The sequence below is a fragment of the Pseudozyma hubeiensis genome, assembly GCF_000403515.1.
Source record: "Pseudozyma hubeiensis SY62 DNA, scaffold: PHS38, whole genome shotgun sequence".
NCBI lineage: Eukaryota > Fungi > Basidiomycota > Ustilaginomycetes > Ustilaginales > Ustilaginaceae > Pseudozyma > Pseudozyma hubeiensis.
The window spans coordinates 874,718-896,637 of NW_012133820.1; the positions used below are offsets into that span (position 1 = coordinate 874,718).

The 21,920-nt window shown below is 57.2% G+C and overlaps 11 protein-coding genes across 11 annotated transcripts; 5 read left to right on the forward strand and 6 right to left on the reverse strand.

Annotated features, from left to right (window-relative positions):
• Positions 1-55: 55 nt before the first annotated feature.
• Positions 56-2,764, forward strand: PHSY_004050 (likely protein kinase; the record flags this gene model as incomplete). The annotated part of the gene is made up of 1 exon (XM_012334667.1): positions 56-2,764. The coding sequence occupies one exon, from the start codon at positions 56-58 to the stop codon at positions 2,762-2,764; it is 2,709 nt and encodes a 902-aa protein (XP_012190057.1).
• A 135-nt stretch (positions 2,765-2,899) lies between these two features.
• PHSY_004051 (hypothetical protein) lies at positions 2,900-3,487 on the reverse strand (the record flags this gene model as incomplete). The annotated part of the gene is made up of 1 exon (XM_012334668.1): positions 2,900-3,487. One exon carries the CDS (start codon positions 3,485-3,487, stop codon positions 2,900-2,902), a length of 588 nt encoding a protein of 195 aa, XP_012190058.1.
• Positions 3,488-3,876: 389 nt separating this feature from the next.
• Positions 3,877-4,956, reverse strand: PHSY_004052 (hypothetical protein; the record flags this gene model as incomplete). The annotated part of the gene is made up of 1 exon (XM_012334669.1): positions 3,877-4,956. The coding sequence occupies one exon, from the start codon at positions 4,954-4,956 to the stop codon at positions 3,877-3,879; it is 1,080 nt and encodes a 359-aa protein (XP_012190059.1).
• A 724-nt stretch (positions 4,957-5,680) lies between these two features.
• On the reverse strand, positions 5,681-8,989 carry PHSY_004053 (hypothetical protein; the record flags this gene model as incomplete). The annotated part of the gene is made up of 1 exon (XM_012334670.1): positions 5,681-8,989. The coding sequence occupies one exon, from the start codon at positions 8,987-8,989 to the stop codon at positions 5,681-5,683; it is 3,309 nt and encodes a 1,102-aa protein (XP_012190060.1).
• A 257-nt stretch (positions 8,990-9,246) lies between these two features.
• PHSY_004054 (hypothetical protein) lies at positions 9,247-12,396 on the forward strand (the record flags this gene model as incomplete). The annotated part of the gene is made up of 6 exons (XM_012334671.1): positions 9,247-9,497; positions 9,742-9,846; positions 10,412-10,451; positions 11,429-11,597; positions 11,670-11,915; positions 12,017-12,396. 6 exons carry the CDS (start codon positions 9,247-9,249, stop codon positions 12,394-12,396), a joined length of 1,191 nt encoding a protein of 396 aa, XP_012190061.1.
• A 563-nt stretch (positions 12,397-12,959) lies between these two features.
• PHSY_004055 (histone H2B) lies at positions 12,960-13,388 on the reverse strand (the record flags this gene model as incomplete). The annotated part of the gene is made up of 1 exon (XM_012334672.1): positions 12,960-13,388. One exon carries the CDS (start codon positions 13,386-13,388, stop codon positions 12,960-12,962), a length of 429 nt encoding a protein of 142 aa, XP_012190062.1.
• A 588-nt stretch (positions 13,389-13,976) lies between these two features.
• PHSY_004056 (hypothetical protein) lies at positions 13,977-14,630 on the reverse strand (the record flags this gene model as incomplete). The annotated part of the gene is made up of 1 exon (XM_012334673.1): positions 13,977-14,630. The coding sequence occupies one exon, from the start codon at positions 14,628-14,630 to the stop codon at positions 13,977-13,979; it is 654 nt and encodes a 217-aa protein (XP_012190063.1).
• Positions 14,631-14,703: 73 nt separating this feature from the next.
• Positions 14,704-15,203, forward strand: PHSY_004057 (histone 2A; the record flags this gene model as incomplete). Its single annotated transcript, XM_012334674.1, has 2 exons — positions 14,704-14,860; positions 14,950-15,203. The coding sequence occupies 2 exons, from the start codon at positions 14,704-14,706 to the stop codon at positions 15,201-15,203; spliced, it is 411 nt and encodes a 136-aa protein (XP_012190064.1).
• A 720-nt stretch (positions 15,204-15,923) lies between these two features.
• Positions 15,924-16,370, reverse strand: PHSY_004058 (peptidyl-prolyl cis-trans isomerase; the record flags this gene model as incomplete). The annotated part of the gene is made up of 1 exon (XM_012334675.1): positions 15,924-16,370. One exon carries the CDS (start codon positions 16,368-16,370, stop codon positions 15,924-15,926), a length of 447 nt encoding a protein of 148 aa, XP_012190065.1.
• A 308-nt stretch (positions 16,371-16,678) lies between these two features.
• On the forward strand, positions 16,679-19,786 carry PHSY_004059 (hypothetical protein; the record flags this gene model as incomplete). Its single annotated transcript, XM_012334676.1, has 1 exon — positions 16,679-19,786. One exon carries the CDS (start codon positions 16,679-16,681, stop codon positions 19,784-19,786), a length of 3,108 nt encoding a protein of 1,035 aa, XP_012190066.1.
• Positions 19,787-20,116: 330 nt separating this feature from the next.
• On the forward strand, positions 20,117-21,910 carry PHSY_004060 (hypothetical protein; the record flags this gene model as incomplete). Its single annotated transcript, XM_012334677.1, has 2 exons — positions 20,117-20,158; positions 20,879-21,910. 2 exons carry the CDS (start codon positions 20,117-20,119, stop codon positions 21,908-21,910), a joined length of 1,074 nt encoding a protein of 357 aa, XP_012190067.1.
• Between the last annotated feature and the right edge of the window lie 10 nt (positions 21,911-21,920).

Genomic DNA, 21,920 nt, shown 5'->3' on the forward strand with positions numbered 1-21,920 from the left:
CTCGCTGCTGCTGGAACCTGGTGCGATCGGGTTGCGCTGTGCGTAGAGGTCGAAGATGGCGTCGTTCCTCAGTCAAGCCTCGTCCTACTTTGGTCGCACCAACATCTCTGCAAACTACACTATCGACGAATCGCAATCGCCTACGCACTGCGGTCTGTGGAAGATCTACAAAGCCACTCGCAATGCCTCCTCCTCCACCGCCTCTGCTGCGACCGCATCGGGATCCAGTTCGGCGTCAGCATCGAAGAACGTCGTTTCGATATGGATGCATACCTTCTCCACTCGCGGCCAGGTCCGACAGCGTATCACCGATCAACTGAAAAAGGAAGCTTCGTCGCTCACACGCCTGCGTCATCCGTGCATCTTGGAGGTAGTCGAGCCGCTGGAAGAGTCGCGCAACGATGTCGCCTTCGCCACGGAGCAGGTGTTCGCCTCCTTGTCCGAGGCGTTGGTGTCGGACCACCGGCAAGACGTGCAGTTGGACGAGGTGGAGATCCAAAAAGGATTGCTGCAGGTGGCGAGGGGATTGGAGTTCCTGCATACCGCCAAGATGGTTCATCAGAATCTGTCAACCGAGTCCATCATGATCAATGCGAAGGGGGATTGGAAGTTGGCCGGATTTTCGTTCTTGACACCACTCGAGCAGCCTGGTGGAGGCGGAAAGACGCCATGGACCTTCCCGGACTACGATCCGAGTCTACCACCTGCCATGAGTCGCAACTTCGACTACATGGCGCCAGAAGACGCGCTGGACGAAAAGCTAGGTCCCGAAAACGACATGTACAGCTTGGGGTGCGTCGTCTACGCAGTCCACAACAAGGGCAGTCCGCCATTCCGCAATCGCAACTCTCTACCGAACCTCCGGGGTAACGCAGATCAGCTCAGTACCACGATCGGCAGCCAGAGCTGGTCACGCATGGGTCGAGATGTCCTCGAACTGCTCTCCAACCTCTTGACTCGCTACCCAGGAGCCCGTCTGTCGGCCACCGCGTTTCAGCAATCCGGATACTTCAATTCGATCCTCGTCTCGACGCTCAAGTTCATGGAACGCGACAGCTTCGCAGGACGCACGAAGGAGGAAAGAGTCCAGTACCTGAAAGGGTTGCTCAAGATCCTACCGCAGTTCTCGGACCGATTGCTTCGACGAAAAGTGCTCCCCGCCGTGTTGGAGCTCATGACCGATCGCTCGCTCCTACCTTTCATCCTGCCCAACGTGTTTCACATCAGCAAGAACCTGTCTTCGCTCGAATTCACCAACTCGGTGCTACCCAAACTCGAACCTCTTTTCTCGGTGCAAGATCCGCCGCAAAACATGCTATTGCTGTTGGATCAGATCGAACCGCTCTTCGTACCCAAAGTGGCACCTACGACGTTCCGAGAGCAAGTGACGCCGCTGCTGTACGCCGCACTCGAAGCCGAGAACGTCATGGTGCAAGAGAAAGCCCTGCGAACGGTACCGCGTCTCGCGTCGATCCTCGAATACGCCCACGTGAAAGAAGTGCTCTTCCCCAAACTCGCCTCGCTCTTCGCCAAGACCAAAGTGCTGAGCGTCAAGGTCAATTGCCTCATCTGCTTCCACGCCATGGTCTCGATCCTGGACAAGTACACGCTGACCGAAAAGCTCGTCCCCATCCTTGCGCGGATCAAAACGAAAGAACCCAGCGTCATGATCGCCACCCTAGCGGTGCACGAGAGCATGGCGACCAAGGTCGACAGGGAGACGCTGGCGACGGCGATCATCCCGCAATTGTGGGTCATGAGCATGGGTCCGATGCTGAACGCGGAGCAGTTTGGAAGGTTCATGAAGGCGATCAAGGAGATGAGCGGGAGGGTGGAGAAGGAGCATTCCGCGCACTTGAAGGATGTGAAGCGCATGCAGGATCACACGGATTCGTACACGGGTGAAGGGGGTGTGACAACGGCTGGTGGGTCAGGAGGCGGTGTGACGGGGATCGGCGCCGGTGGAGAGATCGACTTTGCCACTTTGGTGGGGCAGACAAAGACCGCGGGGGGAGGCGAGAAGAAGGTCGTCGACGATCCGTTCGGTCTGGCCGACGACTTTGCTGGGCTCGGCAGCGGTGGTGCAAGCACGGGAAGCTTTGCTGTGGCGAGCGACGTCTCGCCGGCAGTGTCGAATGTGCACACGCCCATCGGAGGGTTGACTCCGACACACACGGGAAGATCCGGGTCTGCATTCCCCTCGTCGTCTTCGTCCAAGATCAATGGCTCGTCGTTGCGCACCGTCAGCACTCCAACAGCAGCAGCGCCGCCTTCCCTGGCACCACCACCTTCGTACAGCCGCCCAACAACGCTCAGTGCCACCTCGTCGAGCACCTCCATCACGACGGCTTCTCCATCGACGACCACATCGGCCGCCACACCGAGCTGGTCCAACCTGCTCCAACCCTCTTCCACCTCGTCCTCGTCGTCCTCCTCCACACCTTCGCTGCCACCGTCCAACACGACCGGTGGTCCCAACTACAACATCACGCTAGCGCCCGCGACCGGCTCGAACTGGAGCACACCCGCGCCTTCGACCGCCAACTCGTCGATGTTCGGCGCGCCCCCTGCTATCGAACCGGCTCCGACGATGATGGCTGCACCGACGTTGACGCCAGCAGCGGCGGCAAGCGGTGCATCGTCTTCCGGCGGTCCGCAAGGGTGGGGCGGAAGCGTGCTGCAGCCGACGAACAAGCCGACTCTGTCGTCTGCGGCAAAGTCGCAGAGCAAGGATGCTTGGAAGGACTTTGATCCGTTTGCTTAGCGTCGCTCTGTGAGGTTGAGGGTTTGCAATTGATGCTGAGGTGGCTTTGGCCAGCCAATCTAATCTCTTTGACCGGTGTGTGTATGTGTACGTCAGCCGAGATTTTGTTTGGGGAAGGTCGATGAAAGCTGGCATCTATCGCGTCCCGCGCTCGTAAGCGTTCGGCCTGAACTCCCTTCCCTCGTCCTCCGCATCGCTTTCCTCCTTCCCATCTCTTCCTCCACTCTCTGCCTCCTCGGTGATCGTCTGTGTGCCCGCCGAAGACCTGACTCTCGCCGTGGCTTTATGCCTCGACTTTCTACCAATGCAACCTTCGTGCCCCTCATGCTCTGCATGACCATGTCCCTCCCTCTGCTTCAGCTTCTCCTTCAACGCCTTGGACACGCTCGGACCATCATCGCTGCTATCTGACCCACTGTCGCTCGTTCCACTATCCGAATTATCACCTCCATCGCTCGAAGACTCGTCGGAACTCTCGTCGAACGCTTTGGGTTTGTGGTAAATGCAGCAGATCTTGGATTTCTTGCGACCCATGCCTTCGTTGTCGACCGTCTCGTCTGTCCAGACCACCCTACGCGAGGGTGCTGGGCGCGAGGAGGAGGGTTCGGGTCGAAGACGAAGGAGTCCATCGGTTTCCGCGGGCGGAGCGGGTGGAGAGGTGAGGGTGAGCGTTCGAGATGGACCGGCGGAAGCGGAAGAGGTCGTGGGTTGTCGGCTGGTCATCGTGGACGTTACTGCCGCAGTGAATGGAGCGCGGTTTCGTGTTGTAGTTGATACAGCGACTTGCTCTGATACGTCGATAAGTGGGGCGAGGTCGTACGGGCAATTGACAATGATGGTGGATGAAGGTTAGGACGAAGCCCAGACCCTGAAAATCCAAAGCTCAGCTTGACCGTCATGTGGAGAGACGAGTCGAGAGAAATTATGATGTTAGATCAGCTCCACGCCAGCTCTTACACCATCTCAAAACGAACCTCGGCACACAAGCTCATCAGCAACGGGCAGAACGAGGACGAAGAGCAATTACTATGTCTATATGCAGCGAAACATTGAAAGTATGGCGTATTGACGATCTTCTGAGCGTCCTTAGCTGAAACTCCGGGTGAAACTTTCTACACCTCCTCGTCTCCATTCTGAACGAGCGCCTCATACGCACCCCTCACTACGCCCTTGGGGCGGTTGAAGGGACTATCCTGACCAGTGTACAAGAATGCATCGTACATCGCCGCACCCGCCGCTCCACCCATCACGCTGCTCACCCAAGGATTCCACAGCCAGTACCACCCATCGTGAGTCCACACGTCGCTTCCGTACCCGACCATCCAAAGTGCGATCCTCGGACCTGTATCCCTCGCTCCGTTGATCGCATATCCCGTATTGTATCCCAGACTGGCACCGATGCCCAGCAGTACGATGAACATTGCGAACGGCTGCGTCCCCTTCGGCGGTTTCAGGTTGGCCGTGTCAGCGAGAGCGAAGACGACAAAGAGCAAGATAGCGGTAGCCAGGAACTCGGAGTAGAAGGCCGAGGAGTAGGAGAGTTCCTCGGCGGGCAAGGTGAAGAAGAACCCTGCTGTGCTGCCTGGTCCCTTGACGGTGCGGATACCTGCGCCTTGGAATCGATCGATGTTGGTGACGTTGTTGGCGTAGACGAGCAGACTTGCGAAAGTTGCACCGAGAGTCTGAGCGATGATAAAGGGAACGACTTTCCTCCAGGGGAATCCTCGAAAGAGCGCAAGTGCAACGGTGACGCTCGGATTGCAGTGTCCACCACTGATCCCACCGCTCACCCAAACCGCCATCGCTACACCTGCTGCCCATGCAAGTCGACCTTGGAAGTAGCTACCGTACGCAGCTACATCTCGAGTTGCGGCGGAATGATAGTGCAAATTGACCTGACATTCAACACCCGCGCCGAAGATGAGGATGAGGAAAGTGCCAAAGAATTCGGCGAGTTCTTCTCGGTAGAGGTGACGCAGTTTGGCCCAGTTATTCGGTTCCGGTCCGTGCAGACCGTAATTGGGATGACCGGATCGGCTGGACGAGGAGGACGTCCACCATCGTGGTGCTTTGTGCAGCGGAGTTGCCTGGTGGGGGAGGGGTGCAGAGGCGGGGAGCAGAGGATCGGTCGTGCTTGGGTCTGGATGCACTTGATGCTCTGACAGTTGTGCGCGCGAGGAAAGTCTCGTCATGCTTGGCAATGCTCCTTGATGGAGAAAGGGGGGATAATGATGGTCGGACGAAAGAGAGAGAAGGCGGGTCTTGACAAAGGCGTTGATAAGAAGGGTTGCGAATGTCAGCTGGCAGGCGATGACGAAATGAAACCAACACTTGTCTCATGTTTGGACCCTTGAATGCTTCACTTCCCCTATCTTTTACGCATTTGCGGTGGGCTGGCTCAAGAGACTGTACAACCCACAGGATCAAAAGGCCGTACAAATTCACCGAGCAACACCGATCCTCACCGTGTCGCAAACAAGCCCCAACGCTCCTCTTTCCAAGTCTGCAAGTTCATCAACTCCCCCCTTCATCCATCGCAAGCGTTGTCGACTTCTTCCCTTCACCCAACGAGACGCGGTGATGATCCTTCGAGACGCAACATCCTAGAAATACGCTTTGAAAGCCATGCCGGCGTCTTCTCCTGCAGCTGCAGCTGGATGCAACCCGCACGCGTGCCTCCTCTTGATTAAAACGCCGCAATTGCTCCCGGTCTCCGAATTCTCCTCGCATGCTTCAAAGTGAGCTCATGGATCACAATTACATGCCGACCGCTTCTAGCGGCCAAACACTCTGCCAAGGTAGCAAGGAACGTGGTATTGGGTATACAATCGGCACACATCAAGTGCTGCCGAGGAGAAAGATGGTGTCGAATTCGAATGATCGATCGGAGCGGAAGAGTTTCGGTACACCGCCGCCTCAGCGGTTGGTATAGCCGCCGAATTTGCCAGTGTTGCCCATGTTGGGCGAGGGTTTCAGCGCACGTCCTCGATCGAGCACGCTGATGCCCTTGAGCACCGCCGCTTCGTTGATGCTCTGCAGACGCCGCTGTTCAGCGCAGCCGCAGCCGCACGAAGGACAGTCGCCGGTAGCTCGCTGCTCCTTGGGCTGCTCTCCTTCCTCGGTCTCGCTCGGTCTGAACGTAGGTGCAGTGCCCTGGCCCACGTGTTTGACGCGAAGATCGTGAAGCTCATTGCAGAGTTCCTGGATCTGCGCTTCGATGTCGCGTGCACGCTGTCGCACCTCTTCCGGGATCTGCGGGCTCGCTGGAGGCGACAGAGCTGCCGTCTCCTCGATCGACGCTCGCCGTTCAGGCGCGTGCACAGAGTGGTGAAACGAAGGCGTAAGCGGAGAGTTGGCCGGAGAATGGAACTGCGATTGAGTGTCAGACGTGCTCCCGCCCGCGTCGAGGCTCGGCAGTCGACTGATTCCCGAGGCTCCACCCTTGCCGCTCCAGTTGCTGTCGGCAGAGCCAGGCACGGCAGGACCAGGAACCACGCTGCCGTGCGGTGGGGGCCGGATCTCGGCAGGCCTGGGCTTGCTCGTGCTGGCGCCGGACGAGAACTGGCTGACCTGAGTTAATGCCGGCGAGGGCGTTCGGAAAGATTGAGCGCCGGGGCTGAGCGGAGCAAGCAGTCCCGTCGAGCTGGCCGACGAACCGTTCGACGCCTCGCGTAGGTGACCCTCCGACAGCGCAGAGGCATCCAGAAAGTCGGGCGCGAAGCCGGAGAACATGGACGACATGGGACGGATTTGCAACGCGGGCTTCTCGAGCGAGGTGAGCGGCTTCAACTCGTCGCTCTCTTCATCCTCCAGACCAGTGACGGAGAAAGAAGGCATGGGCGACTTGCTCGAATGCGACAGGCCTCTGCTGCTCCCACTCGACGGGAAGGTGGAAACGCCATCGAGCTCGACACCGAACGCCTTTTCCTTCTTGAGCTTGCGCATCAAGAAGCCGCTCTTCTTGTTCTTGAGCAGCCGCAGGCTAGATTGGCCATCGCTCGATGGGTCACGCTGCATGCCCATCTCATCGGAAGCAGGACCACCTGAAGACTGATACGATGTCGTTCGCATCGTCGAGGCAGCACCTGACGAGGCGAGCCACTCAGACTGCTTCTGCCGAGCCTGCTCGCGAGCTTCCTCGAGCGAGATGAGCTTGTACGGCACGCCTTCGATGTTGCCGGGCAGGGGAAGGCTGCCTGATGTTTGACTGGACGAGGCAGACATCCTTCCAGCCTGAAGTGTCGATGGCGAAGCAGGTCGGGCCGGAGCAGAACTCACTGCAGCGGCCTTGCCGACGGGCGTGGACTCGCCCTGGTGAGGCGTAGAGCCGACCGCAGCCTCGCCTTCCAGACTGCTGCTGCGTGGCGCGATATCTTCGGCGGAGGCTGCCGAGTGTGAGGCTAGGCTGACTTGGCGTGTAGGCGGCGTTCGTGATCGGGATTGGTCGAGCGAGTTGAAGTAATGACTCTGCTCGCTTGCAAAGCTGGACGTGTCGGTGGGGCTCAGCGTGTCTTTCTTGTACGCCAGCGAGCGGACGCCGCCGAGGTGCGAAGAAGGTGATGGTAGTGGCGGAGAGCAGGCCTGATCGCGGAATTTGGTATTGCTGGAGGCGATCAAATCAACGAGATCGGCCTGAGCCTTGCTCGCGGACGGCATCGGATTGGCTCCTCCATGGAGATGGCGAGTCAAACGGCTCTGCGGCAGGTCACTTGCAAAGCTCGTAGGAGGAACAGGACTCGAGCCGGCGTGGCTGGCATCGCCTGCTGCGGGAAGCTCCGGAAGCGGCGACGTGGAAGGCTGAGAGCTGCCACCGCCGCCGACGAGGCGTAGCGCTTTTGTGAGCTTGCCCTTCTTGGAGGCTGGCGCTGCAGCGCCAGCGAGACCGAGACCTTTCAACATGCCAACGGCGCTGCTTGAGACGCTCTTGGATCGCGATCGTTGAGACACGATTTGCGTCTGTACATCGTCCTCGTGTTGGGCCTCCTGTTCCAGCGATTCGGCATTGGAAGCGTGCGAAGCGTGCGAGAGACCCGAAGGTGCGTGAGGCGGGATGGGGCTTCTGTGGCCTGGAAGCCCGGCGTCGATGGAAGGCCTCGACTTGAATCGAGAAAAGGGCTTTTCGAACGTCTCTACGTTTGGACGCAGTGCTTCACGCAGGGATGGTCGACCCGCCGTAGTTGCAATGTCTTCTCCACCCATTTCCCAGGGAGCCGGCGCGTTCTTCTTGACCTTGGGACCGAGCGTGCTGACTCTGCGGGTGTCATTGGCGAGCCTGTTTTGGAGCTCGACAAGCATCCTTTCCTCCTCTGCTACGCCGCCGTCGAAGGACAAGATGGGAGACCGGTCGCGTCGTGTCTTTGACTTGCGCGAGCGCGTCATGTCGCTGGTTTGGGGAACGGGAGGCATCTTGGGAATGAGGGTGCCATCAGGCAGCCTGTTGGTCTTAGCGTTGGACGCTGTAGAAGCGCGAGGCGGGCTATTCTCGGCGTCGGAGCCAGCTCGGCGTGGTGACTCGTTACTGCCTCTGGACGCGGCCTTGGCGGGGATGGGAGGCGCATGCTTGGATGAGTTGCGCAAAGGAAGTGAGTGATTCTTTGGGATTGAGGCGTTCTGGATGTCGAATCCATCTGCGAGGTGGTCCTGCTCGACTGTATTACTCTTGCCATCGTAGCCGCTATACTGGCTGCTCGTGTCGAAGCCGCTTGCATCGCTGCGCGGACTGATCATGCTGTGGGCGGACGGGAGGGCCGGGCTGAGCAGCCGTGCCGCATCGCCGCCCTGGAAGAGGATGTCCTGCTGATGCTGATGAGACGCTGGCAGGTTGGGAAGAGGCGGTGGAGCCTCGCGACGCCTGCGATCAGACTTGGCGCCGCGTCCGGCAAAGATGGAGCTTCCGATGCTGGTGGGACGGACGTGGCCATAGACGCTGGTTGTAGGATCGGTGGATGCTTTGTCGGCGTCGCCGTCCCAGCTCTCGGCGTCGGAGAATCGATCGTCGTTTGCATCTTGATCGTGGTCTTGGCCGCCGGTCCAGACGACGTCGTGATGGCTGGATCTTTGTGTCCAGCTGCTCGGTGGGCGGAAAGAGGGGACGAGCCCTTCCCTCTCGCGACCAATGGCGCGAGCGAGCTCCGTGGTCTTGTTGATGGGCTCTATGCTAGGTCGGCCGTCAGACTCGAAGAACGAATTGGCGACCGACGCGGGTCTAGATGCCACGGCAGACATGGCTGTGTTGATGCCTTTTCGAGAGCCGTTTGGACGGTGTGGTGTGGTGTGGTGTGTTGCGTAGAAAGGAAACGAAATTCGAGCTGTGGTCCTGTACGACTATGAATGAACGACGTTCATGGCAACCAGTGCTCTCGGTTGATGGCTGGCTGGGGATGTGAGGCTCGGGACGGATGCTACAGAGGACGTTGGCTGGTGTCGGTGGTGGGAGCAATGGCGAGAAGACCTACCGGTGATCAACTTGTCGAGACGGTAAGATGCGAGTGGTGCTACAGTCGGCTGCGGTTGGCGTGGTTGACAGCTTTCCGATTACCGGCGTGCGGGTAGCAGAACAGGATCCAGGTGAAGGGATCGGTGGCAGAAGGGTAAATGCTATCCAGGACGGTCAGGCAAGGGGCTCGACGAAGAGCGATGTGGAACACAGCGTGTCGGTTGGGAGACTGTACGGAAACAGACGCGTTGATGAGGAGCACAGATACAGCAGACAGGACCGATACCTCGCAGTAATGTGCGTAGGCAGGCAAACAGGCGAAGCGGGACGGATGGTGCCTGTCACGGAGGAGAGGGAGAGCGTGTACTGTATATAGTTGCGGAATGGGATACTGCTTGAGGCAACTCCGATACGGAATGGCCAAGCAAGGAGAAGTCAAGCCAAGCGAGACTCTGGGAGAGTTCTAGGTTGCTGAGTCGCCCTTGCAAATTATACTCGGAATCCTGCGCGTGTGTGTGTGTGTTTGTGTGATGTCTGACAGCTTGTCAACTGTGGAATTCCGACCGAAAGGGCGCTCGGGATCAGACAGACGATGCTTTGCTCTGGTCCCTTCACAAATTGCCGATATAGCAGAGTCCGTACAGCGGTAAGGAGGCAACCAGCACTTCTTTACCGAGCAGCAGCATCAAGAAGGTGACGAGCGGAGAGTCCAAGACAGAAAGGCGAACCAGCTGTGTCGGAGTTGCGAGCAAAGAGCAATCAACACGCGTGTTTTTGTGTTTTCGCTTCGCCAGGACGTCACGCACAGGCAACGTTCCCAAAGCTGCCGCATGAGAAGTCTAAGCAAGGGCGATCGCGCATCGTGTATGTCGCGCATGGCCGAGCAAAAGGCGGATCAGCGGCGGTTTCTCGTCCTCATTTGTCGAGACAGCAACAGTCAGTCCCAGCTAAGCCCTCACAGGTGTGTCCGGATCGACCAAAGGGCCTCGAGATCTTCACAGCTCTGCGCTTCTGTTCTCCGAGTCTTGTTTCAGCACGGAGCACGCATGGCAAGGCTCCTAGTCTGGTGCTCAGAACGCACTCTAGAGGCATTATTTCTCGTGGGGCCGAGGATAAAGCTGCGGAATAGAACGACAACGAAGATGGTCCCAGAGCCAGCCAGCCAGCCTTGTTTGCTCTCTGCAGTGCAGCTTTGACGTCCCAATTTTCAGGACGCGCTCTAGGATGCCTCCTGAGACGTACGTAGCCGAGGTGCGGGCCGAAGCAGGGTCTGGCTTGCTTCTTTTGGCAGAAGGGATCTGCACTGCACGTCTTGCCCTCATTCCAGAGTTTGCGAACCCCTTCCCACGCCACCACGCTTGCGGCTTCTCCGTCGCGCTAAGGGTAGCAGAAATCCCTTCGGACTCCACACCACTGTGTCATCCCACCTGGACCGACGGCACACCCGTGCGACGATGGACTTCCTTGGTCGAGTGTCGCGGATGTTGTTTGTTTTTGCGGATGCAATTCTCACGCGTCACGCGTCGCGCTTCGTCACCGTCCGCCGAGCACGACGTTGTCGTTGCACGCAAATCAACTCAGGCAACGCCGAGCGGTTGCCCATTTCGAGTTCGACTTGCAGTGTATTGCCGTAGCTGAAAGAGGACACCGTTGTCGGCGCCATCGCTTCGCCTATCTTGAGTCGTCTGTTGCGCGTCTGTCGTCATTCACGCCGTGGCTCAGAAGGTCAACCGACCTCGTCATTTACGGACTGGTGTGTGAGAGGGTCGCAGAGGGCCGTCTACGGATACTTTACTTGACTGTTAGGCCGTCCTTGCCTTGCATTATTGTCAGCTCGATTTTTGGCGCCTCAATTTCGAGATTTCTTTACTCGAAGGGGCGCAAATTCATCGTGAAGATTGCCATTCTATTGAATCAGTGAGGTTACCCTCTACACCCGGTTTCGATATTGCAAAGAGACTGCGCCAAAGACGCTGACACCACAAGTCCGGACTAATGGGAGGATGTCAGAGCTCGTTTGGCCATAGTCCGCGAGCGACGACAAAAGAACAGAATCCCACAAAGTGCCGCAAGTGCTATCGCCCGAAACAGCGGCGGGCCAGGCACCCAAGATCCGAATTCCGAATCCGGATCGAGGCTGCGCAGCCATGCATGCACGACCCACTCCACCAACTCCACCTCGATATCGAAATCACTCCATCCGATCCCCTCGCCCGAGCACCTTCTAGCACACTGCAAGCAGCCACATCGCCGCACAAGCCCTATACCATCCTACCGGCTCGACAGAGCACCTATCCAGCGACGAATTCGAGTATACTCTGCGACGGAACATCGTCCAGCAGAAAGGTCGCACGATGCAGGCGGTGTCGAAATTCATCTTCGGACCATCACAGGAGGGTGAGTAGACGACGTTGCTCCAGCTTCCCGTCCATTGTACGATCACTGACCAGGTGATATGCCTATCAACAGAGAGAGTCAAGAAGGTGCAGTCCCAATTGCGGACGGAGCAACGTGCACTGGACAGAGAAATGCGCCAGATCGACCAAGGATCCACAAAGACAAAGGCCGAGATTAAGAAACTGGCCAAGAAAGGCGACGTCAAGAACGCAAAGATCCTGGCCAGAGAAGTGGTGCGCGCACAAAAGCAAAAGAACAGACTGGCAGTATCAAAGGCGAGACTGAACAGTATCAACATGCAGCTGCAACATCAGCTCGGTAAGGCCGATTCCGAACATACCCTGCGCCCAGACGAGAATGGCGAGAACGGCACTACTAACACATCATCTATCTCATTACACGACGAGTTTGCTCAACAGCAATGTACAAGGTGACGGGAAGCATGCAAAAGTCGACCGAGATCATGAAGCTCTCCAATCAGCTCGTCAAGTTGCCCGAGGTATCCGCGGTGATGCGACAGATGAGCGCCGAAATGACCAAAGCCGGCATCATGGAGGAGCTCATGGAAGACGCTCTCGACTCGGGCGTGCTAGGCGAGGACGAAGACGAGATGGAAGAGGAGGCGCAAGACGAAGTCGACAAGGTCCTCTACCAGCTCACGGATGGCAAGCTCGGCCAGGCCAGCACCACCGACCACCTCCCCGATCTAGCCATCGAAGATCCAAAGCTCAACGAAGAGCAGGAGCAACAAGACATGCAGCGTATGCAGGCCGCCCTCGACGGTCTCCTTCGTGGCTGAGGATAGCTCCTCCATCATAGCAAAGCTTCTTGTTCCTCTATACCACGTTTGCTCCTCGTTTCATTGGCACTCGCGCGTCTCTTTCGCACTTCGCACTTGGCACTTGTAATTGTATCTCTCCGCAGCGTCGTTTCGTCTCATCCTAGACTCGTCCCTCACTACCATTGTAGCCTATCGATCGTAATCGGGCATGAGAAGACAACTGAACGCAGACCACGAATCTCGGGCAACCTGCCACAACGCGTCTGAATCGATAGCCAGCGAAACACGTTCAAATCAAAGCTCACTCAAGCGAAAGACACGCGACAGACGAGAATGATGTTTGAGACCGATATGCTCAGATTGCTGCTGGATATATCTGAGAGATGCTAGCGCTGGCGGTAAAAGTACAGAAGAGATACAAAGCGACCGAAAAGAAAAGGGGAGAGGGGCAAAGAGTTTGGGCTAGGCGAGCGAATGCAGTGTACAAATCGCCGCGAGGACACCACGAACGCGCTGCACCGAACGCGTCGGGCCGAAAGAGGACGACATGATGAAGGAGGGGACGAGGCAGGCGCGTTCGCTTACTTGGACGAAGAGAACTTGGTGACCGACTTGGTACCTTCCGAGATGGCGTGCTTGGAAAGCTCACCGGGGAGGATGAGACGGACAGCGGTCTGGATCTCTCGCGACGAGATGGTCGACTTCTTGTTGTACGAAGCGAGCTTGGAGGCCTCGGTGGCGATGCGCTCGAAGATGTCCTGGACGAACGAGTTGAGAATGGCCATGGCCTTGTTCGAGATACCAGTGTCGGGGTGAACCTGCTTGAGCACACGGTAGATGTAGGTCGAGTAGGTCTCCTTGCGGACCTTGGTGGCCTTCTTCTTGTCACCAGACTTGGCGGGGGCCTTGGAGGTCTTCTTGGCGGCCTCAGCGGGGGCCTTGCCAGCGGACGAGGCGGGAGCCTTGCCGGCGGTGGAGGAGGGCTTCTTCTCAGCGGGCTTGGGGGGCATGTTGAATAAAGTAAGAGGGGGTGGTTGGTTGTGGTGTGTTGGGGTGTAGCGTTGGAAAGACTTGACGGATGAGGAGAAAGAGAAAGAGAAGAAGGGTCCGGAGCTGAGAGGCGGGTTGGAAGGGTTGGGTTATAAACCAATCCGAGCCTGCTTGCCGAAGCACACACAAGGCCAGAGCGCAGCCCCAAGCAGCGTGCAGTATCGCGGCGGGCGAGCGCGTCAGTGTCGGTGTGGTGCACCGTCGCTCTCGCTGCTGCACACGACGGACGCGCATTTTGCGTGAATTACTGCGTTACGAGCCCAACTCAACGCGTCTGACCGCCGAGCTGCAGCCAGAAAATCGACGTGCGGAATTCTCGCTGCCTCTCCACACAACGGAGAAAAAAATTCGAAATTAGGTGCGCCACGTCGTGTTGCTTTTCCTGCCACTTTTCAGCTGCCCTCTCCCTAAATGAGCTATATGGGCTAAACTTCTATGCGGGCGACGAAGCCCCTAAATCTTCTGCGCTTCCTTTCTCACTGGTCTTCGTAGCTGTTCACAGAACCATCGATGCGACGCAATCATGGCACATTATTATTCAGGCCTTTCTAGGATTCGTCGCCCTCAATGTGATTCTCTTCTTCGTCCCCTCTTTCCACCTCCATTATCGCACTGAACAGGCTAGTTGCTCGAAGACCATTGATGATTGAGTTGGACCCTTTGGCGAGGATGAACGTAGGCATGAACTCGACCCGAAGGCTTGACGGTGGTGACTTAGCTTGTGATGGAAAGGGAGTGGGCGAGGTAGTGAAAACGATGACGGGCTTCGAAGGCCCGAAGTTGTGAGGCCGGCTCCCAATTAGGGACTTCGGCGGCTGCAATCCAGGATTCAAGAATGTAGACAAAGAAGCCAAGCGTTGCAGGTGACGAAAATACTCCGTTCTGTTGGAGGGGGACCAGAAATCAACGCGCTTTGTTTGGTCTCGAAAAAATGACGCAGCGGCACAGCAGGAATTTAGACGCAATTTCCTCCATTGCCTCGTGCTATGCGGAAGACTGGTGTCGCGTCGCGCAGTGGAGCAACACTTGAACTGCAGCACGGACGGCTTCCCATCTACTTCGGAAGGAGACTGCTGAGCTGCCGGCTTGCGCTTCCAACCCTCAGACTGCACGGTAAGCACGTCCGCGAGACGATAAAACCCTTGCTCCGAATCGGCTGCATCACTGTTGCTTTTCCCCTTTCCTCTTCTCTTTTTCTCCATCGTCCATTCGCTCCTCAAGCTCCATCCCAACCCGTTTTCCCAAACACCAACCCCTCTATCTATCTTAGCAACAATGTCTTCCGGTGGCAAGTCTGGTGGCAAGGCTGGTGACGCCTCTTCCAAGTCGCAGTCCCGATCGGCCAAGGCTGGTCTTCAGTTCCCCGTCGGCCGTATCCACCGTCTCTTGCGAAAGGGCAACTACGCTCAGCGTGTCGGTGCCGGTGCTCCTGGTACGTATACTGTCTTTGCATCGTCACACTCTGATCGCGATCCGTTCGACTGACCCTCCCGTCTCCCTTTCACCTCTTCGCTACAACAGTCTACCTCGCTGCCGTTCTCGAGTACTTGGCTGCCGAGATCCTCGAGCTCGCTGGTAACGCCGCCCGTGACAACAAGAAGTCGCGTATCATTCCCCGTCACCTTCAGCTCGCCATCCGCAACGACGAGGAGCTCAACAAGCTCCTTGGCGGTGTCACCATCTCCCAGGGTGGTGTTCTCCCCTTCATCCAGTCGGAGCTCCTCCCTGCCAAGTCGGGCAAGCCCAAGAAGGCTGGTGGCTCGCAGGACATCTAAGCGTCTCGATCTTTGGTCGTCTCACTTCCGTCGTCTCGCATCTCCCACTGTACTACCACTTTCCACCTAGGCGCCTCGTGATGCAAGTCTGAGGCTGCCTCGATAGATCACGCAGCTCGTCTGCTTTGCTATCCCCGCACCCACCTCCTAGTCGTGTTTCTTCTCGTACTTTTCTCTTCTTTGTGTTCATCCTTGTACTTCTACTACCACCATGGGCTCGGCGGTCAGAACAGGGCTCCGCCAGCTACGCAACACCAGGCATCATACCAACCTGTCCTCATCCGTGTGATCTTGTCTGATGGTGTCTTTGTGTTAGTGTCCGAAGGGAGGGGGACGGCTCGATGCTTGTCAAGGATTGATTGGACCTGCATGGAGTTGGCCTCTGACGGTCTGCGCTTGCTGACACTGTCTCGAGAGCTCGCGTCGCTGAGAAGAGAATTTGGCGACGATAGTTGGTTGAAGTCGTCGAAAATCGCGGCAAAAGTGTAGCTAGAATTGCGGTTGCAAAATTCGGCTTCTATTTGGATGCTTCCGAGGAGAGACTTGTCTGAAAGGGGTATATGGCAGGGAGGGAGGTAGTTGAATCACACTACTGTCGCTTTGACGATCTTGACCTCCTCAACAGGCCTGCATCGCACACACAGAGGTAAAGGTAACGATGATGGTCTGATCAGTACTCAGTCTAGCCGCTCCAAAACTATGGAAGCTGCGGAAGTATACTTACCTGTCGTCCTTTGTTTCGGCAGCTCCGATCTCGCGGACAGCATGCATGCCATCGGATACGCGACCAAATATGGTGTGCTTTCCGTCGAGAAAAGGTGTCGGCGCCAGCGTGACGAAGAATTGGCTGCGGTTGGTGTTGGGTCCAGCATTTGCCGAAGCGAGAATGCCAGCTCCTACAAAGCGAAGCTCGGGATGCAGCTCGTCCTCAAAATTGCCGCCGTAGATCGAAGCGCCACCTGAGCCTGTGCCGGTGGGATCGCCTCCCTGGATCATGAAATCACTGATGACTCGATGAAAGATGATGCCGTCGAAGAAGCCCTGCTTAGCGAGCTGGTAAAAGTTGGCACAGGTCCGAGGTGCGTGCTTCCAGTACAGCTCGAGCGCGACACGGCCCATCGAGGTATCGAGCACGACGGCTCCGCTGTCTTTTCCTGGTATCGACATGGTGCTCCGTCCGTCAATTGCGTCGAGATGGGCGCAGGCTAGTGGCTTCAGCGAGGGGAGAGGCACGGTTCTACGAAGTGGTCCTGAATGTTTCCGGTGGGGTTCAAAACGCGCATAATTTGGCGTTCCTTTGGCCAGGGTCCATCAAATCGGAACCGAGCCACGCACAGACAGTAGCGTTGTCCACGTCCAGCAACGTTCTCGACAAGCCAACACTGACACTGCTTTCTTCCTTGTCGACATCTGCAACCATCGTTATACGGCATTGCGCAGTCCCGTGACCAGCGGCAATAGCAGTAGCGGTCACCATGTCAGCAACCTCGCGGCAACAGCCTGAAGCTGGTGGCAGCGCCGGTGCCGACGCGGGCTCTGCTCCAACCACACCAGCCAGACACGGTCGCGCAAGACATGCCCGAACGCATGCATCACTGACTTCCAGCATAGCAAGCACAAGCACGGATGTATCAGCACCGCTGAATGGTCTTCCTCGTCGTCCCTCTGTTCCCAGCGAAGCGTCTCGAATGTTCCAGACAACAGGCTTCGATCCGTTTGGTACCGAACCCGACTCCCTCTTCAGCTCACTGACGGTCAAAGAAGTCGAAGCATACGAGCGTGCCGTCAGGGCCACCGCGCATGGAAAGGCAGAAGAACTCAGGAGCCTCGTTGGTCAGCGCTACGAGGATCTCCTTGGCACGGCCAACACGATCATCGACATGGCCGGCAGCTCGGAGCAACTCTCTCGAAGGCTGCACGAGCTTTCGGACGGCGTCCGAATGGCAGCAGTGTCGAGGGACAAGGTCCAATCACCCAAACGGTCGCATCGGCGCAAAAGCTTTCTGCCAGCTCAGCATCTCGTGGACGAGTCAGAGACAGCCGACGCCTCTTCGCTGCATCGGGAAGCGATATACGTGCTCGGCGCCTCTTTGCGCCTCATCATGGACACGCCCGAGTACGTTTGGAAGTCAATAGAGAAGGGAAAGACGTTACAGGCCAGCTGGGCTTTTATGCTCGCTCGCGCAACATGGACCGACATGGTCGATTCAGCGTCTCGCTCGGGCTCCTCAGCCCTCGCCACGGGCGATAACATTGGCACCGACTCAGTCTTGGAAGCCGTCTCGCTGCTCGAGGTCAATGTTAAGAAGGCCTTCCCTTTCATTGAAAAGCAGTGGCAGACCATGATACCTATGCGCAAGCAAATAGTTCATCGAGCTGTGTCGCTGCTCTCGGATGCTCAGATCGAGTCGATGGCCGTGGTAGACCAGCTCGCAGCGCTGGTGTTGCTCGACGGGACCAAGTTCGACCAAGCCTTCCGCTTGCTGCTCTCACAGCGACTCACGGCAATGCGTCGGATGCTGCAACGCACATCTCCTCCTCATCACCGCGGTTCAGGACGGTCTTCGGCCATGCCATCGAAAAAGCAGGCAGCGGACAAGTCATCAGATTCAAAGTCCAATGACAAAGGCCGAGCCGCAGCACGTGCTGCTGAAACGATCGTCGAGCTTGTTACTCTCTTTGCTCGGACACTGCAGCATGCCGTGCAAGTCTTTGTTCTTCCGCCAAAGAGAGAGACTTCTTCTTCGCCGTCGACACCGCTACTGCTGGATCTGCTGCAAAGTGTCACAGACCCTGCCAATTCCGCCGCCGCAACGCTTGCAGTCGGATCTCCAACCTCGGATCGCAGCTTCTTGCTTTCACAGCCATCTCTTACAGGTGAATCGCCCGCTTCCAGACAAGATGCTGCTAGTCTTCGTGCACAAAGAAGGCGATCGAGCTACGGCCTGCCAATGACAGAAGACACAGCCCAGACTGGCGCAAAAGCTCAACCGGAGCCTGGCGTGCAAACAGCTCACAGCCGACCGCTTCGAGTGTCTACGGCGAGCGTGGTCGAAGCTCTCCCGAGTGGACGTATCCTCTCCCGTCTCCTCCCATCTTCCTCCTGGGCTTTTGCACCGCATCTCGACCTGGAAGCTAAGGAGCCGCACTCCCCTGCTCACTTTTTGACGGAACTGTCATCTTGGTCGACGAAGGCGCGCGAGACCATCATCGGGTCTTCCGAAAGCGCAAGCCCGGCTACACTGCACTTTCTGCTTTCGGACTTGTCGGATGTCAGCGAGCTTGCTCTCGTGCGCAGCTCGCTCCGTGTCGCGCTGCATCGAGCACGCCGCATCGTAGCGCGTAAGCTCGCTGGCTCGCTCTCATCCACTGACGAGCGCCGCCGGGAGGCGATGTCAACGATTCACTGCGAGCTAGACCGACTCGAAGAGTCGATCGATAAGACACTTCAAGGTCGTTTGTTGAGCCTCATCGAACGAACGCTCAAAGATGCGGCGCAAAGTCTGCTCAAGGAGGCAGAAAAGATCGTGTTCGCTTTGAACAGCGGAATGGTATCGCGAGTCGATTCGCAAAGCCGGGTCGAGGCACCTCTGGATGACCTGTTTCACCCCATCGAGGCTGACGATCGAGCTAGTCTGAAAGAGGTCGCGAACCCATCAGCTTCGAGCCGCGCCTACGCAGCAACGCTTCAAGATGACGTCTGCGGTCGATCAAAGCAGATCGACCGTCTCGTGAGCATGTACGAGGGACCTCTGGCGACCTTGTCACAAGAGCTGCAATCGTATCGGGCGGAGCTCGGATCGGATGCAAGGTTTGTTGGCGCATTGGCATCCATCGATGCCAAGTATGACTCGGTCCTTGCTGCGTCACGGGTAGAGTTGGAAACAGGATTCAAGAAGCTACTAGAGCAGGAGTCGTCCTCGTCGTCAGAAAGGACAGGAGAGTCCGTTGATCATCAAGTGGGAGTCTTGGAATCGACCTCATTGGTGATGAGGATTATCGCCGTACTTTCCGTCAGAACATCTTCCGGGAACAAGATTCGAGAACCAGTCAAAGCGGCACTGGAGCGCTTCTGGCTACCCCAGCTCGAGCAACGTATCTCATCTGCTCTCAAGTCTGGCAACCCCGTCAACGCAAAACTTCAAGACACGGCAAAGTCGTCCGTCTCAACGCCTCTGCTTTGTGCGCTGGCGATTCTGGCTGAATCTATTGTCCAGCTCGGTCCTGCGCTCGCGGGGCCCGAGCTCGCCTTGCAGGTTCGCGGCATCCTAGAGTGGATCTCAAACAACGAAACAACATCGGCAAGTGACTCGGAACAGATCCGAGAACTTCTGACGGCCGACGCAACGACCCTCTCCAAGCACATTGCGGCCGACGCCGGCCTACGTCGCATACGTCTGGCATTGGCGCCACTTGTGCTGGCACTCGCGACAACAGCTGTCGAGCCTCAGACGGTGGAAGGTGAAGCGGTCCCTGCAGCATTGACGCCAGCCGAGCCGGCGTCTGCGATCGGGGACGTCAAACCGATCCTCAGCGTATCGCGAAAGAAGATGGACCGCTTTTCGTCCCTGCCGGTTCGATGAATCACGTTGAGCTTGTTCTGGTGCCTTCACGTGCGCCTCACATCACAGTCACGATCCTTACTAGGATGGAATGCGGCGCGCAAATCTGGTTCTATGTCGACTAAAACTGAAACCGCCGCGTTCTGGCTTGTCCAACTTCTGACCAAATGTACTGTGTCTTCTTTGATGACGCCTGAAGACACGAGAACTGACGTTCGTAACTGTGTCATATGAGGATGTTCAAGAAGCCACTATCAAGTGTCTTTACGCAAAGGCTTGTGCTACTCGCATTGTTCCGACTAGGTTGAAGATCGCGTGCCTGCTGCCTACCGCTGCTCCTCATCGCTCCAGATGCTCGCCCCGGCTCGTGCTGACTATTTCGCTGCATACACTGTAAGTCGTTTACCCGATTGAAAAGTCGCTTTCGCGTCTCGCATTTGGTTGAGGCGCGCTTTTTTGGAAATGCATAGAATTCACGGAGAAGACGCGAGATACAGGCTCAGCAAGCCCAAAATTCTCAAGACGTTGAATGCTTTGGACATTGGTTGCCCGGAAGTGGGAGCGAGACAGAGCGAGCGGGCCAGCTTTGTTGCTCTCACCTCCATCAAATCAAATGGGCATCGCGAGTCGTACGACGCGATCACGCAACTCCTTCTCATTGCAGCATCAAGCCTGCTTCCAGGTCGAGGTCGAGATACAGCACCGAGCTGCTACATCGCCTGCGACGTATCCGTAGATCGGCCTAGGAAGAGGCAGAGCAAGTCCGGCCACTCAAGCTCCGAGTCTCGATTCACTCGATCCGCGTCTTGCGTCATCTGCAGGTACTAACTTGGGCACCGTGCTGGAGCTGTAAAAGATTCGATCCGGCAGGCTGCTGAAAGGTGGGGAGAACCTGCCCTTGAGACGCAATTCGCCAGCGTGTCGATCGCATCGAGGACGTTCGATTTCACTGGTTCAAGCGGCGGCATCTCTCGAACGCGCCGACGCTTCAGAGGACGCTGGCCACGTGTATCAGGGAAGCAATTTTCAGAATCACGCTGCTATCTTCCGCCGCTGTTCTGTTGATTGGATCTAGAGAAGGGATGCTTTCAGGGCCGCTCACATCGTCCACAGACAGAACGCAGTACGAAACCAGTTCCAGTAGAACTAGCCAGGCCAAGACGGGCATCTCTGCTAGCCGGTCTTCTTCGAAGCCCCGAGGTCGACGCAGAGCCTTCATCGGCAGAACATAGCGAGAACGGCCACTTTGCCGTTGGAACCACATCGTCAAGGCCTACCATCTCCTCCCGAATTCGAAATCTACAGGCACTTTTTCGGCAAGATCGAGGCGTGCTCGTCGAGAGCAACCACAATCTCATGACGCCGACAGGCCTTGTCTCGACGCCAGCTCCGTCACTCCCTCCCAATTGGTACGAGCTCGCCATCAAGGCAAGGACCGCAACACTACGCGAAGCACAGCACAAGATGTCAACGCCCGCACCCGTGCCATCAGAAGCTGCTTCCGAAGGTCAAACAGCTTCGATCTCAAATGAAGATGGTGGCACGGTCCGAGCTGATGCGCTTGAAGGATCCAAAGAGCCAGTGCTGGCGCCAGAGACCTCGCTCGTGCCAAAAGCCGAACCAGTTGTCGAGCCATTAGCGTTGACAGATGCGCCGTCAGCAACAGAAGCTAGTGCGGAGCAACCGAGCCAAGCGCTAGCTGGTGGTCTCGTTAGCGGTCCCGGTCCCAACGATTCTGAGCCGTCAGCCGTGCAAGAGATGGCTCCCGCTTCGTCCGTCATCGATCAGACAGTCGTTGCGGCATTGTCCGCCAAGACCCTCGACCACGCAGCACCCGATGGCGACCCGCTACGAACAGAAATCATGGGCCCACCGCCATCCTTGCCAGCTGACTCCGCCTACCCACCGCTCAATCCAGTGGCGTCGGACACGCCAGCACCAGCGCCCATCCCGAAACGACGAGGTCCCGCAGCCGCTGTCAATGGCACACAACGCAAGGCAGCCCCATCGCAGGCACCCGCCGATTTTGTGCCCCCAACCAACATCAACGGCAAGATGCCTTATGCCCTGTTTCAAACCGTCAAAAAGACTGCCCCAACAGATTCGCCTCAAGCCAACGTAGACGTGGATCGGTCACGAAGGTAAGTACGAGATA